The sequence below is a fragment of the Gymnoscopelus microlampas genome (genome assembly GCF_963454915.1).
Source record: "Gymnoscopelus microlampas genome assembly, chromosome: 19".
NCBI lineage: Eukaryota > Metazoa > Chordata > Actinopteri > Myctophiformes > Myctophidae > Gymnoscopelus > Gymnoscopelus microlampas.
Genome location: NC_139956.1, coordinates 14536215 through 14552616, shown reverse-complemented (window position 1 = coordinate 14552616; position 16402 = coordinate 14536215). Strand labels below are relative to the sequence as shown.

The following is a 16402-nucleotide window of genomic DNA, read 5'->3' as shown; positions in this document are numbered from 1 at the left end:
TCTCGACCCCCCCCCCCTAACGCCCCCTTTCTCTTCTCTCCACTACACCTTCTTTACTTCTCACGCCACCTCTCTCTCTCTGCAGCACGTCATAGTCTCTCTACCGTCTACCATCTCTCTCTCTCGTGCATCTATAGTCATACAGGAAGTCTGTCGTGAACCACAGAGCTAGCGTGCAGCCGACCGGATGCTAGCTGAGCGCTTACTCTCTCCCCTCCTCCACCTTGAACCTCGCTCGACCATCACGTCTTAATGTCAAGTGTGCGTGCGTGCGTGCGTGTGTGTGTGTGTGTGTGCGTGCATGCATGTGTGTGTGTACAGTCAGTGGCGTGCACAGACTTTTTGAGGGGCAGGTGCTCAAGTAAATTATACTTTTTTTTGTTTACTTGGTCTGCTCTTTTTTCCCTCTACACCTATACCTCTTTGCCAAAAATAGCCGATCTACAAGCCCACAACGCCTCGCCTTGATATGTTGTGCATTGTACAGCTTCATATAAATATTCACATTATTTTTTAGGGACTTGACCCCTAGTCAGAATCAGCTTTATTGTCACATCACAGGTTTACATGTATAAAGAAGTGTGTGAAATGATTGTTCTTTCCGTGCATGCTCTATCATTTTGTAGTATTCCGTGAGAAGAGAGAGAAAAGAGGTAGAGTGAGAGCAGAAGAGAAACAGGTTCAAACTTGCTCTGCTCAGTCAGCATCAGAGCATCAAGTAGGACAAGTGAGCCACATTCATTGAAACTTCATCAATTGACCCAATGTCAGCCTTCTGATTGGTCCCTGACCGACCAACCCACAGGCTCCTCCCGCCGTGGCTTGTTCCGCCTTGGTTCCACCTCCTTCTGGTTGTTTATGCTGAGTTTGCTAAAAAATATAAAAAATTGTATCCATATTTTTGGAAAAAATGTAAAGTTATGCCCAGTCACTACTGCACCCGAGATGTTCCTTGTTACTGCGGCCAAGTTTAAATACATTACACATCAATACGAAGCAACTGAAAAACAGTTTTTTCAATGGTAGTGGATGGAGAGAGAGGATCTTTGTCCAACCAAGCAACAACAACCAATGGGTGTGAAAGAGGGGTGGGGTCACTGGCAGAACTTGACAAAAGGGTCAGTTGTTTAATGTGAGGACAGACAGACCAACCAACCAGACCAACCAACCAGGACAGAACCAGTGGAGGCTGTGGGCAGAGGAAGAGGAGGCTGACCCGTTGGTGGAGGAAGATGAGGCAGGCCAGTGGCGGGAGGAAGAGGTGGGTCGGGGGTCAGCAGTCAGGGTGGTGTACTTTGCGGTGTTGTCATACACCTCGGTGGTGCTGGAGTTACCACTTGATGATCCTTCATCATCATGTTCGTAGTCTTCATCGTCATCGATGTGTTTAGGATCTCCATGCGGCAAGGTGAGTAAGACAGCTAAAAGAGAGACAGACAGACAGACAGACAGACAGACAGACAGACAGACAGACAGACAGAGACAGACAGACAGAGAGGAAGACAGAAAGAGACAGATGAAGAGACAGACAGAGGTTTTAATCTCTAAAGATACATTGCAGAAACACCTGCAAACATAATAAAAAGGGGGATTTGCTCTTTGAACTGAACAAAGAAAGAAAGAATGATATTTCAACTCAAACCCCCTAAGTCACAAAGTCACATGCAGGGTTATTATAGTTAACTAAAACTAATGAAATAACGAGAACCAACATTGACAAAACATTGTAGTTAACTGAAATAAAAATAAAAATGAGGCTTGTGTGTTTACTGCCTAAAATCATAGAGAAGAGCTTGTAGATCGGCTATTTTTGCAAACATTTTTTAATCACATTGTCAATATTACAATTTGGAAAAAAAAAGAAAAATAAAGGCCTAATGAAGAATTCAAAATTCGAATAATCTTTGAACTTCAGATCAATGCAAAGTAAAGGAACTCACCCAGAATCAACACGTATAGTTGCACCTTCAACATGATGGGAGTCTCTTCTCTCCACACCTACAGTACAGTCTGTCCCCAGTGTGGCCGTCTGCTTCAAAACAGGGTAAATATAGTTAACTGAAATTAATGAAATAATGGAGAGAAAAGAAATCTTGAAAATGGTCTGTCCACCGTCTAGTCTCTCTCCACACCTACAGTCTGTCCCCAGTGTCTCCGTCTAGTTCAAACACTCAGTTCTCTCAGATCTGTCCACAGTGACACACACCATGAACCATGAATGGTTAGGTTACTCAGCCAAAGAGATGCTTTATCACTAAATCATTATCTAAGAACTTCCTGTGTTGCATTAACTACGCGGTAAAACAGGATGTAACCCAAATCTCTGGAAGTAGATCACAACCGCACATAGCCTAGATCACGAGTTCTCGAAGTGGGGTGCAGGCACCCCCAGGGGTCCTTGAGGGGGTTCCATGGGGTCCCTAGCAAAATGTGTTAATAGATATTCAAGATCAGTTTGCTATTTCAGATGCTTTAGATGCTATTTTCAAAAGATCTTGAAAGAGTTCGAATAATTGTGAATACTACAGTATATGCAAATGTACAGCCATAAATGTACAGCCATTCTAGAGTTAGGAATACTCTTGAAACACAACGCAAATCTTGTATCAGAGTCCCTGTCACAAAATAACTTCAGATGGGGGTCCGCAACCTAATACATATCAATTCCTTCCTTGACATGAAAATGTTTGAGAACCACTGGCCTAGACAACCAGTGGTGTAGTGCAGCCTTTCCCAACATGGGGCATGAGCCCCCCGCCAGAGATCACAGCGGGGAGGCTTCTGTTTTGAGGTCAAGTTCATCATCGCCGGTGGTGAAAAAAGTACTCCTATTAAAAAAAAGAGTAAAAGTAGCAATATCACAATATAAAAATACTCTGCAAAGTAACTAGTAACTAAAGCTTTCAAATAGTAGTGGTGCTGAGATGTAGTGGAGTAAGTATAAAGTATTGAAAAACAGAAATACTCAAGTAAAGTAAAAGTGCCACAATTATTATTATTATTTATTGTGTTTTAATCCTTGATTGTGTATTTTATTATGTTTTTATTGTATGTAGAGTATCTTCTATCAACCCATTTCCATTAATAAACAGTAAACAATTGTCTTTTAACCCTCAATTGTGTGATGGTTTCTTGCAATTAAATAAAGCTAATCAAAACAAATCGTGAAAGCTTTCTGCTCCTCTTACATGGCTCTCTGGAAGTTCTGGCAGTGGGCCCTGCTCCACAAATGCTGATTATGACATCACCGTAACAAATTGGCTTTAGCTTGTGTTGATTTTTGAATTTTTTATTATTTTTCAGTTTCTAATTCTTTCTTCGAAGAAAAGAAGAAAGCAAACACTCAAAGCTGCGCTATGTAACTTTCCTGTTTTATCAAAGATTTGAACCCTCGTCTACTGAACTTTTACTACTGAGCTTCCCAGAGCCTGCTTCCTCAGGGAAGAGATTCATGTCAAACCAGAAACAGGATTGTGTCAAAGGTCGTGTCCAACCTTGAGACAGGCCAGGATCTAAATGTCTCAATGGAAGACATGGAATAAGTAGCAATAAGTAGCAAGGACACCAGAGATTACCCCAATCTACTGGCCAGCAGCATACAAGAGCAATATAATGCCCCCTTGTGGAGATTCAAAGATATACCTGTCATGAGACAATGACCTGTATACACTCTGGCTGAAGTCAAATACATTTTAAGAGGATGTAAGAGCCTGCATTGTGAACAGCTCTGGTCTAATGTCTATCTTAATCTTATTGCAACCTGTTCAAAGTGATTTGGTGTAGACGGGGGGAAAAAGCGGTCCAAGTACAGATCATCCAACTCAGGTCCAGTTCACCAGAGATTAGGTGGTTAACTACATATTCATATTTTCCAAAGCACCGTATGTATATAGAGGTATCTGTTATTACATGTGCTGCTTTTCAACTGCCTCCTCCCATCACCATTTTAACCCAACTTTATCTTATGCACCTTATGTATATTATGCATTTCACACTGCTCATAGATGTCTGACCTGTTTTGCGGTTTCTTGCTTTCTCTATCGCTTTCCTCCTTTCTTCAATGGAACTTGTACGGCAAATAATTTCACTCACTTTCTTACACCTGTAAACCTGTGATGTGACAATAAGGTTGAGTTTGATGGGTTCACAAGCATGGCCGACAAGATATAGTGGAAAGAACATTTATTTCACTCCCTCATACAAAAAACAATTTTGACAGTTTCAAGGCATTTTCAAAGCTTTGTTTACAAAATACACCCTACCCACCCCTAAGCCCAATCGCCCACATGTATCACCAGTTGTAATTCACAAAGTGCTCCCTGCCTGGTTGTTTTTATCAGGGGCTGCATCCCAACAGTCTACAGTGGCTTCCTCTCCTCTTATGCCCGATCACCTGTCTGACACAAACACCATAACATCATAAATCTCATGATGATACCGCTGCAATATCTTTCATGTTTGTTTCATAGCTCATACATCAGAGCAATCAACCAGAACACACATACACAATGTGTGACAGTAGTAATACATTTTCAGAAATAATACAATGCAATCTGGACTTTTAACTAGATTTTGTATGCTATAAAGATCAGGTATCATGTTCTTATTTAATACAATGATCGCCATCACATCCAACAAAGATGGGGTGCTTCCATGGTTCTCATTTATTCATTCAATGCAGCTACAGTAACATAGTTTTGTCACCAGGTGTCACTAATTACAAACCACATACTTCCATGAATTAGAAGTGCATCTGTACGATGCATTGGTAAGGCATTGTGCTTTTTTTTTAAATTTTAGCTGTGAACAAATTCTTACATGTCTGTTATTGTTATCAGTGTTAAAGAAAATGACCGTGCCCCCACGTGACATGTCTCAGCCACCTGACATCAGAATGCCATATTAGCTCAAGGTGGTCAGACCTGAAAATGCACAGAACAGATTTCACAAACAGCTAAAATAAGACAGACTTACTTAGGATCTGAGGATGCTCTATTTGGGCTTTTATAAGATGAAACGAGATGAGGAAAGGAAGACACAGCATACCATTGAGACACAGCCATTATGTGAGACCTGGTCATATTACAATTCTAAAATCCTTACTGCAACCGGTGCCTTCTATCATTGAGTAGTTGATTTTATTGAAGCTTGAGTTAAAACTGCTTTCAGGCCCCTTGCAAAACAGTCTTTTACCCATCCAAGTCTTGTGTGCTGATTGATGCTCAGTGTACATGCCTTTAACCCATGAGGTATCCGCTGCAAATGGTAAAAACAAGAAAGAAAATAAATTGTAAGTACTACTGACACACCAAAAATGTCCTACTGCAAAGGCCTTTAGTGTGACACAAAATACAACATACATTTATATTTAATGATTAAAGTAACTTGTCAGCTTCCTCATCGTAAACTATGAATATTTTGACAGTGCATCATGTATTTAATCTATTTTACACTTACACATACTAAGACTTATGGTTTGAATCTGGCCAGTTGAGACAAATACACATTTTTCGAAACAATGATGGCTATGTTCATAAAAATGTTACAGGGTAGTTGAAGTCCCGTCTGCTACTTTGGCACTCTGTCAAAAATAGGCAATCTTTTTTTTAAACCTTTATTTACCCAGGGCAGGTACGCTGAGCACGAGTGCCCTTCTTAAGCAACACCCTGCTTCACATACACAGACACATTAAAATGTGGGAGCTGCCCAGTACAGCCACAGCTCCACTGGAGCAGTTGAGGGTTCAGTGCCTTGTAGGGGCGTAATGATACGTTTTAACAACGATTCGATACGTATCACGATACTTGGTTGTCGATACGATACATGAACGATACAGGTTAATTTAGAACGATACGATACGTTTCGATTCAGTGATTTAGTCGATACGATATATTAACGATACAGGACAGGTTAATTTAGAACGATACGATTCGATTCAATGATTTAAAATCGATATAGTAACTATTTATTTACCCAAAAATTCTGTGTGAAAAATAAATACCTGGATACTAGATATAAACCCCTCTTTCTCTTATTTCTTCTTAAAAGTACTTAGTATTGATATAATTGATTATTTGCATTGCAGAACGATTCGATACGATTATTTGCATTGCAAAACGGTTCGATACGATACAAAGTCAAACGATACGATATTTAGCTGTTTGCATATCGATATATTAGATCGTTGAAAATGCAAAACGATTTTTCGATGCAGTTACTATATCGTTACACCTCTAGTGCCTTGCTCAAGGGCACTTCAGCTGTGTTGGGTGGCCATTTACCTCCCCACCTAGCTTTTTCCTGCCAGTCCGGGGGATCGAACCAGGAAGTCACCTTTCGGTCACAAACGCGCTCCTCTAACCTCGAGGCCACCGCCGCACCCAAATGTACAAGCTCACGTGTATGAGCTTGTAGATCGGCTCTTTTCAGAGAAGATATTTAGTGTATACGGAAAAATGTTAGAGCCCTGGGGGACTGCGGTCAACTAAGTATATAAGTGGTTAATTGTCTTTGGGTTGTATTGCAACTGCACAGACAGGACATGTGAATGCAGTCTGCGTTTACTTCCCGGTTCGATATCCCGGACTGCTGAAGTGCCCTTTAGCAAGGCACTGAACCCCTAACTACACAGTGGCCAACAGTATAAGACTTGGGTTGTACTGGGCAGCTCCCTGATTTTAATGTGTGTGTGTCTATGTGAATGTAAAGCAGGGTTGCTTAAAAAGAGCACTTGTACTCAGCATACCTACCCTGGGTAAAAAAACTAAAGATTGGCTATTTTCGCAGTGTGCTTGACCCAGAATAGGGATGCTGGGGTCCAGGTGGATAAAAGGATGACACAGCTCCAAAGTAAAACTATTAGCAGACAGATTTTTATCTAGACTTCAGGCTGCTGCAGCGGAAGACTTTTTGGATATCTCTGCTGTCGGTCAAAAACCAGCTATGTCTAAAATATGAACTTTTCAGGAAATGAACAACACGATACTGCCTCATCAAAGTTGGTATGGTGACTTTATACATTGTCAGATACTTGAATGTGTCCTTATATTATCATCACTTTACCCAAATACAGTCAGTCAGAAGCACTTTTTAAATACTTTTCATTGGTTCAATATTTGTAAAACCCACACACAGACGTAAAGGGTGTTCAATAGCACTGATAAAAAAGTAAAAAAATGGAGATAGTTGGTTTCTGCCTGACAGCGACGATATACAGGTTCACAGTGTCACCTAATGGTCTTTAAATATTGGTAAAGAGGATATTGGTGCAGATTCCCTCATATTAAATATTGGTAAAGAGGATATTGGTGCAGATTCCCTCATATCAAATATTGGTAAAGAGGATATTGGTGCAGATTCCCTCATATTAAATATTGGTAAAGAGGATATTGGTGCAGATTCCCTCATATTAAATATTGGTAAAGAGGATATTGGTGCAGATTCCCTCATAATTTCTTTAATATACTCATCTGCGGTATATTTACGGCTTCACGTTTTTGAATAGAAACAAAATACATCAAATTATCAGTATGCACTATGCAAGTTTCCAAAGCATTTAGGCTGGTGGGGGAAGAGAGCAGACTTACGGCAGTTTCATCCTCATGAACACCCTGGCCATGAAGAAGCTGAGGAGCACGCTGACGAACCCGATGAAGAGCAACAAGAAGCGGTTGAGCTTGGGAATGTTTGGCGCATTGGAGCGGTCCAGGATGATGAAACCCAGGCCTCCCATCGTGAAGAGGAAACTGGAGGCCAGTCCTTCCATAATATACTGACCATTTACTCTGTCAAACAAGTGATATTGTGTATTAGATAATAGTATGTATCAATAAAATATCTCAACAAAGTAACATGAATAAATACAAATATTAATACACGATTTCAGCAAGCAAGATTTAAAGACCTTTTAAGATCACAATTTAGCATAAAACTACACCAATTGAATGTGTCAAAGACTAATTAATGTAATTAATTACACCTCAATGCCTTAAATGTACATTATATGGGGACAATGCAAGACATCCATGACTCTCAGGGAAGAATACAAGCAAAGTGTCAGAGAGCGATCATGAGTTCTCCTCTCAGCCAAGCAGGGGTTTTGAGATGTGTCCTTGTAATGATGTTCTCTGACTCACTGACCTGTAGGCCAAAAAGGCAACTGGCCGCTGGTGTCCGTGCTCATCTGTCATTGAACCTACACTTGGTGGTTCCACAATGACGTCGTAGATGATTCCTGCAGAAAAGAGTCACAAAGCCAAACTTTAGAGAGGAAGTATCAAGACATTGCATGAGGACGTTGCAACATGAGGACCACACTGACACTAGAAATACGTGTTTTTTTAATTGTACTTTTGTGTGTGGTGCTATTTATATATTGAATGTATTTTTACAATCAGATTTTAACCTAATAAAAAAAATTACCATATCAGCTAGAGCCCAGCCCATTGATCTTGTGTCTAATTAAAATGGGCAATTCCAACAAAAAAGGTTAAACGTTGCCATTTAAATCATCACTCTTGAAGACTGAAATGTTTTAGGAAGCTCACCTCAAAATTACATTAGGCTATCATCATTTAGTCCAGGGGTCTTCAACAGGGGTCCGGGACCCCTAGCCCAGGTCCAGAGCATAAGTGAGAACTCAAACGCTCTGGACCAGGGCTACGGGACCCCTAGGGCATTGGTTCTCAAAGTGGGGTCCGGGGACCCCCAGGGGTCCTTGAGGGAGTTCCAGGGGGTCCCCAGCTAAATGATAGATTACAAATGGACCCTTGCGTGTCTGTAACTCTGAGAGTGTACAAATGGAACCAAATGGACCCCAAATTTGTACACTCTCAGAGTTAAATTAACATTGATTTTACAAGATAATTGGGGTCCCAGAGATAGAAATGCCATTAAATAGGGGTCCGTAACCTAATGCATGTCTAACTGGGGATCCTTTTAATTAAAATGGTTGAAAATCACTGCTAGAGCCATAAGAAATCTTCTATTATGGGGGTCCCTGGTAAATCTTTTCAAATGGGGGTCCGCGGGCAAATAAGTGTCAATTTGGGGGTCCTTGACATGAAAAGGTTTGAGAACCACTGCCCTAGGGGGTTCTCAGAGTTATTACAGGGGGGCCAACAAATCTTTGTGTTATGAAAATTGAATGCCTCAACTCCTACATTCCAAGTGCTTATGAGGATGGGAGGGGGTCCCCAGTTCAAATATGATTATTTTGGGGGGTCAAGGGGCCTGAACAGGTTGAGAACCACTGAGTTATATAAGACCTGCTGTTGAATTTCAACAACTAAAGAAATCAACAATGGACACACATTAAATTAGCAGCTTCTGTAGCGTTAGCACGTCCGCCTTACCTCCAGTGATGAGAAAGTAGGACACAATAACGATCGCATAGACCGTCATCGCAGACGGCATGTGCAGCCAGGACGGTTTCTTTAGCTTGATGTTCGGACATTCTAGCACTGCGAACGGCATACCGTACAAGGACTCCATGCCGATTTGTTATAATAAAACACAAAGATCCCTTCAGAAAATAACGAGTCTTCTTCAGGTTGGACTCGACGCACAGCAGCTGAGTTGACGTGTCCAGGAAGCGTAGCAGTGTTGCCAGGTCCTGTGAGAAAAACAAGCAATCAGGTCTATGAAAGCAAGCCCAAAAGAAGCAACCTAGGCCGAGAGGCGAGAGCACTTTAAACATCGGATATTTGAAAATAGCAGATCTACAAGCTCACAATAAAAGGGATAATCTTAAAAAAATAAATACATTTTAACACAAATCTGGACTGCAGTCACGCTGGCCGCTCTTCAGAGAGAGTCAGTCGCACTAGCCGTGCTTCAAAAATGATTGCGCAGCTACGTGGCTTTTTACGGTTAGGCAAACTGATGGTGCGTTCAATGAAATCGTAAATCCAGTTACTCCACAGCTTTGCAAGAGACCATGGGGCACATTAATATATAGTTGTTGGGTGATAACTATGTTTTTTTAATTTTTTGAAAATTTACATTGAAATGGATGGGATTCTGTAATACTTCAAAAATTTGGGGGCCGCCAGATATACCCGGGGCGAGTGTGTTTTGGGGCGAGTGTTTTTCTTTGGACGAGGCGTCCGCGGCCGCGTTCTTATGAACGAGCAGTGAATTAAATCACGTGTTGCTAGTGGAATACAAGTCGGAAAGAAAATAATCAGCAGCTCAACATAAGAGGATACAAGAGCTATCTGTGCAAAAGCTGCAAAGTGTGCATATTTAAAGGACAACTTTGGTTTTTTACAACCAATGTTTATGTTTTAGATTGTAATTAAAGTAAATAAAAGATGAGTGTTAAAAATTTTAAATTTACTGCTTTCTATAGTTTTAGCAATTTTCACAATCTTTTTTACAGTGTTTTCACAGTGGGCGGGGGCATTCTGTCCGGTGGCTAAATATGCATTTTTTTTATCACATTAACCCGGCGTTTTCTTTATTATTATTTACAGTAGCTCTTCTAGCCCCCAATAACTCACATCTGGCCATCTCAGACAGCCGGACCTTTTTTATTGTGTAAAAAAGGCATATTTAGCCACCGGACAGAATGCCCCCGCCCACTGTAAAAAATATCGCAAAAAATGCTAAAACTATAGAAAGCAGTAAATGAAAAAAAAAATACACTCATCATTTATTTACTTTAATTACAAGCTAAAATATAAACCTTGGTTGTAAAAAACCAAAGTTGTCCTTTAAGCAAGTATTTTAAAACAGTGAAAGCTACCGAGGAAAAAGGAAAAAAAAGTAATAGACCCCGCCAGGACTCAAACTAACGACCAGTGACCACGTTGTGAATAATTATAAACAAACAACCTCCTGGTGCTTGCTTCCAAGTTGGGGGGTAAACCGAAGGTATTGAAGAGGAGAATGTTATGGTCATCAGAGATCAGAGGATTTAGCAGCTGCCCAGATATTCCGATAATGTTAGGACTAGGAGCAATGGACCTGCCAACAGTGACACTACGAGCAAGTAGGGTCCAACCAAGTGTTTCTAAATTGACTGCAGTCTGCACAGAACCCTATCCATCAGATCCAAGTTTTTTTTGCATAGTAGTTCTATTATAGTTATTATTATCATACTCCTATTACAGAGAAGATTTCATACCCCCCACTTTTTGCAAAAAAAAAAAAGTTTTAATTGTGTTTAATTTTTTTGATAATAAATCGGTCAAATCAGGCAAAAATAAGAATTAAATAACATAACCCTAACCTAACCCGAATCCTAACCCTAAAACCGAAATAAAGTAACCAAAAGCTGGTAAAAAACAAACCCAATCCGCCCAGAACCGCAGAAAAAATTCGCTCTGCTCTGAGACGCTCTGAGACGCTCTGCTCTGAGACTGCTCCACTCTGAGACGCTCCGCTCTGCTCTGAGACTGCTCTGCTCTGAGACTGCTCCGCTCTGAGACGCTCTGCTCTGAGCTCTGAGATGCTCCGCTCTGCTCTGAGACGCTCTGAGACGCTCTGCTCTGAGACGCTCTGCTCCGCTCCGCTCTGAGACGCTCTGCTCCGCTCCGCTCTGAGATGCTCCGCTCTGCTCTGAGACGCTCCGCTCCGCTCCGCTCCGCTCCGCTCCGCTCTGAGATGCTCTGCTCTGCTCCGCTCCGCTCTGAGATGCTCCGCTCTGAGACGCTCTGCTCCGCTCCGCTCTGAGACGCTCTGCTCTGAGACGCTCTGCTCCGCTCCGCTCTGCTCCGCTCCGCTCTGAGACGCTCTGCTCCGCTCCGCTCTGAGACGCTCTGCTCCGCTCCGCTCTGAGACGCTCTGCTCCGCTCTGAGATGCTCCGCTCTGCTCTGAGACGCTCTGCTCCGCTCTGCTCCGCTCTGAGACGCTCTGCTCCGCTCCGCTCTGAGACGCTCTGCTCCGCTCCGCTCTGAGATGCTCCGCTCTGAGACGCTCTGCTCCACTCCGCTCTGAGACGCTCCGCTCTGAGACGCTCTGAGACGCTCCGCTCTGAGACGCTCCGCTCCGCTCTGAGACGCTCCGCTCCGCTCTGCTCTGAGACGCTCTGCTCCGCTCTGAGACGCTCTGCTCTGAGACGCTCTGCTCTGAGACGCTCCGCTCTGAGATGCTCTGCTCCGCTCCGCTCCGCTCCGCTCCGCTCCGCTCTGAGACGCTCTGCTCCGCTCCGCTCTGAGACGCTCTGCTCCGCTCCGCTCTGAGATAATCCGCTCTGCTCTGAGACGCTCTGCTCCGCTCCGCTCTGAGACGCTCCGCTCTGCTCTGAGACGCTCTGCTCCGCTCCGCTCTGAGACGCTCTGCTCCGCTCTGAGACGCTCTGCTCCGCTCTGAGATGCTCCGCTCTGCTCTGAGACGCTCCGCTCCGCTCCGCGCTCAGACGCTCTGCTCCGCTCCGCTCTGAGACTCTCCGCTCTGAGACGCTCTGCTCTGAGACTGCTCTGCTCTGAGACGCTCTGCTCTGAGACGCTCCGCTCTGAGACGCTCTGCTCTGAGACTCTCTGCTCCGCTCCGCTCTGAGATGCTCCGCTCCGCTCTGAGACGCTCCGCTCTGAGACGCTCTGCTCCGCTCCGCTCTGAGACGCTCCGCTCTGAGACGCTCTGCTCTGCTCCGCTCTGAGACGCTCTGCTCCGCTCCGCTCTGAGACGCTCCGCTCTGCTCTGCTCTGAGATGCTCCGCTCTGCTCCGCTCCGCTCTGAGACGCTCTGCTCCGCTCCGCTCTGAGATGCTCCGCTCTGAGACGCTCTGCTCCGCTCCGCTCTGAGACGCTCCGCTCTGAGACGCTCTGCTCAGAGACGCTCTGCTCTGAGACGCTCCGCTCTGAGACGCTCTGCTCCGCTCTGCTCCGCTCTGCTCCGCTCCGCTCTGAGACGCTCCGCTCTGCTCCTCTGAGATGCTCCGCTCTGCTCCGCTCCGCTCTGCTCCGCTCTGAGACGCTCTGCTCCGCTCTGAGATGCTCCGCTCTGAGACGCTCCGCTCCGCTCTGAGATGCTCTGCTCTGCTCCGCTCCGCTCTGAGATGCTCCGCTCTGAGACGCTCTGCTCCGCTCCGCTCTGAGACGCTCTGCTCTGAGACGCTCTGCTCCGCTCCGCTCTGCTCCGCTCCGCTCTGAGACGCTCTGCTCCGCTCCGCTCTGAGACGCTCTGCTCCGCTCTGAGATGCTCCGCTCTGCTCTGAGACGCTCTGCTCCGCTCTGCTCCGCTCTGAGACGCTCTGCTCCGCTCCGCTCTGAGACGCTCTGCTCCGCTCCGCTCTGAGATGCTCCGCTCTGAGACGCTCTGCTCCACTCCGCTCTGAGACGCTCCGCTCTGAGACGCTCTGAGACGCTCCGCTCTGAGACGCTCCGCTCCGCTCTGCTCCGCTCCGCTCTGAGACGCTCCGCTCCGCTCTGCTCTGAGACGCTCTGCTCCGCTCTGAGACGCTCTGCTCTGAGACGCTCTGCTCTGAGACGCTCCGCTCTGAGATGCTCTGCTCCGCTCCGCTCTGAGACGCTCTGCTCCGCTCCGCTCTGAGACGCTCTGCTCCGCTCCGCTCTGAGATAATCCGCTCTGCTCTGAGACGCTCTGCTCCGCTCCGCTCTGAGACGCTCCGCTCTGCTCTGAGACGCTCTGCTCCGCTCCGCTCTGAGACGCTCTGCTCCGCTCTGAGACGCTCTGCTCCGCTCTGAGATGCTCCGCTCTGCTCTGAGACGCTCCGCTCCGCTCCGCGCTCAGACGCTCTGCTCCGCTCCGCTCTGAGACTCTCCGCTCTGAGACGCTCTGCTCTGAGACTGCTCTGCTCTGAGACGCTCTGCTCTGAGACGCTCCGCTCTGAGACGCTCTGCTCTGAGACTCTCTGCTCCGCTCCGCTCTGAGATGCTCCGCTCCGCTCTGAGACGCTCCGCTCTGAGACGCTCTGCTCCGCTCCGCTCTGAGACGCTCCGCTCTGAGACGCTCTGCTCTGCTCCGCTCTGAGACGCTCTGCTCCGCTCCGCTCTGAGACGCTCCGCTCTGCTCTGCTCTGAGATGCTCCGCTCTGCTCCGCTCCGCTCTGAGACGCTCTGCTCCGCTCCGCTCTGAGATGCTCCGCTCTGAGACGCTCTGCTCCGCTCCGCTCTGAGACGCTCCGCTCTGAGACGCTCTGCTCAGAGACGCTCTGCTCTGAGACGCTCCGCTCTGAGACGCTCTGAGACGCTCTGCTCCGCTCTGCTCCGCTCCGCTCTGAGACGCTCCGCTCTGCTCCTCTGAGATGCTCCGCTCTGCTCCGCTCCGCTCTGAGACGCTCTGCTCCGCTCTGAGATGCTCCGCTCTGAGACGCTCTGCTCCGCTCCGCTCTGAGACGCTCTGCTCTGAGACGCTCAGCTCTGAGACGCTCCGCTCTGAGACTGCTCTGCTCTGAGACTGCTCTGCTCTGAGACGCTCTGAGATGCTCCGCTCCGCTCTGAGACGCTCTGCTCCGAGACGCTCTGCTCCGCTCTGAGATGCTCCGCTCTGAGACGCTCTGAGATGCTCCGCTCCGCTCTGAGACGCTCTGCTCCGAGACGCTCTGCTCCGAGACGCTCCGCTCTGAGATGCTCCGCTCTGCTCCGCTCTGAGACGCTCTGCTCCGCTTCGCTCTGAGACGCTCCGCTCTGAGACGCTCCGCTCTGAGATGCTCCGCTCTGAGACTTTCTGCTCTGAGACGCTCTGCTCTGCTCCGCTCCGCTCTGAGACGCTCCGCTCTGAGACGCTCTGCTCCGCTCCGCTCTGAGATGCTCCGCTCCGCTCCGACGCTCCGCTCTGAGAGTGCTCCGCTCTAAGACGCTCCGCTCTGAGACGCTCTGCTCCGCTCCGCTCTGAGATGCTCCGCTCTGAGACGCTCTGCTCCACTCCGCTCTGAGACGCTCCGCTCTGAGACGCTCTGCTCCGCTCCGCTCCGCTCCGCTCTGCTCTGAGACGCTCTGCTCTGCTCCGCTCTGCTCCGCTCTGCTCCGCTCTGAGACGCTCTGCTCCGCTCCGCTCCGCTCTGCTCCGCTCTGAGACGCTCTGCTCCGCTCCGCTCTGAGACGCTCTGCTCCGCTCAGCTCTGAGACGCTCTGCTCCGCTGCGCTCTGAGATGCTCCGCTCTGCTCTGAGACGCTCTGCTCCGCTCCGCTCTGCTCCGCTCCGCTCCGCTCTGAGACGCTCTGCTCCGCTCCGCTCTGAGACGCTCTGAGATGCTCCGCTCTGAGACGCTCCGCTCTGAAACGCTCCGCTCTGAGACGCTCTGCTCCGCTCCGCTCTGAGATGCTCCGCTCTGAGACGCTCTGCTCCACTCCGCTCTGAGACTCTCCGCTCTGAGACGCTCCGCTCTGAGACGCTCTGCTCCGCTCCGCTCTGCTCTGAGACGCTCTGCTCTGAGACGCTCTGCTCTGAGACGCTCTGCTCCGCTCCGCTCTGAGACGCTCCGCTCTGCTCTGAGACGCTCTGCTCCGCTCCGCTATGAGACGCTCCGCTCTGCTCCGCTCTGAGATGCTCCGCTCTGCTCTGAGACGCTCTGCTCCGCTCCGCTCTGAGACGCTCTGCTCCACTCCGCTCTGAGACGCTCCGCTCTGAGACGCTCTGCTCTGAGACGCTCTGCTCCGCTCAGCTCTGAAACGCTCTGCTCTGCTCCGCTCCGCTCTGAGACGCTCCGCTCTGCTCTGAGACGCTCTGCTCCCGCACGCCCCAAATACCCACCCCACGCCCCAAATACCCACCCCACGCACGCCCCAAATACCCACCCCACGCACGCCCCAAATACCCACCCCACGCACGCCCCAAATACCCACCCCACGCCCCAAATACCCACCCCACGCACGCCCCAAATACCCACCCCACGCACGCCCCCAAATACCCACCCCACGCACGCCCCAAATACCCACCCCACGCACGCCCCAAATACCCACCCCACGCCCCAAATACCCACCCCACGCACGCCCCAAATACCCACCCCACGCACGCCCCAAATACCCACCCCACGCACGCCCCAAATACCCACCCCACGCACGCCCCAAATACCCACCCCACGCCCCAAATACCCACCCCACGCACGCCCCAAATACCCACCCCACGCACGCCCCAAATACCCACCCCACGCACGCCCCAAATACCCACCCCACGCCCCAAATACCCACCCCACGCACGCCCCAAATACCCACCCCACGCACGCCCCAAATACCCACCCCACGCACGCCCCAAATACCCACCCCACGCACGCCCCAAATACCCACCCCACGCCCCAAATACCCACCCCACGCACGCCCCAAATACCCACCCCACGCACGCCCCAAATACCCACCCCACGTACGCCCCAAATACCCACCCCACGCACGCCCCAAATACCCACCCCACGCCCCAAATACCCACCCCACGCACGCCCCAAATACCCACCCCACGCACGCCCCAAATACCCACCCCACGCACGCCCCAAATACCCACCC

The 16402-nt window shown here is 48.2% G+C and overlaps 2 protein-coding genes across 2 annotated transcripts in view; both read right to left on the bottom strand.

Annotated features, from left to right (window-relative positions):
* The window catches only part of LOC311034328 (uncharacterized protein), a 492900-nt gene that overhangs the window by 7893 nt on the left and 468605 nt on the right, over positions 1-16402 (bottom strand). The gene's annotated exons all lie outside the window — the stretch shown is intronic.
* On the bottom strand, positions 4795-9598 carry ostc (oligosaccharyltransferase complex subunit). The gene is made up of 4 exons (XM_084042991.1): positions 9355-9598; positions 8141-8234; positions 7588-7785; positions 4795-5256 (listed from the first exon to the last, which is right to left on the bottom strand). Exons 1-4 carry the CDS (start codon positions 9491-9493, stop codon positions 5238-5240), a joined length of 450 nt encoding a protein of 149 aa, XP_083899117.1. The 5' UTR covers positions 9494-9598; the 3' UTR covers positions 4795-5237.

What these genes read in the sequence shown, in the direction of transcription:
- ostc (XM_084042991.1), bottom strand. Translation starts at nt 9,493, where the DNA reads ATGGAGTCCTTGTACGGTATGCCGTTCGCAGTGCTAGAATGTCCGAAC. An exon ending in CTACTTTCTCATCACTGGAG is followed by an intron (nt 8,235 to 9,354) that starts GTAAGGCGGACG and finishes TCTTTTCTGCAG; the next exon opens with GAATCATCTACGACGTCATT. An exon ending in GTTGCCTTTTTGGCCTACAG is followed by an intron (nt 7,786 to 8,140) that starts GTCAGTGAGTCA and finishes CTTGTTTGACAG; the next exon opens with AGTAAATGGTCAGTATATTA.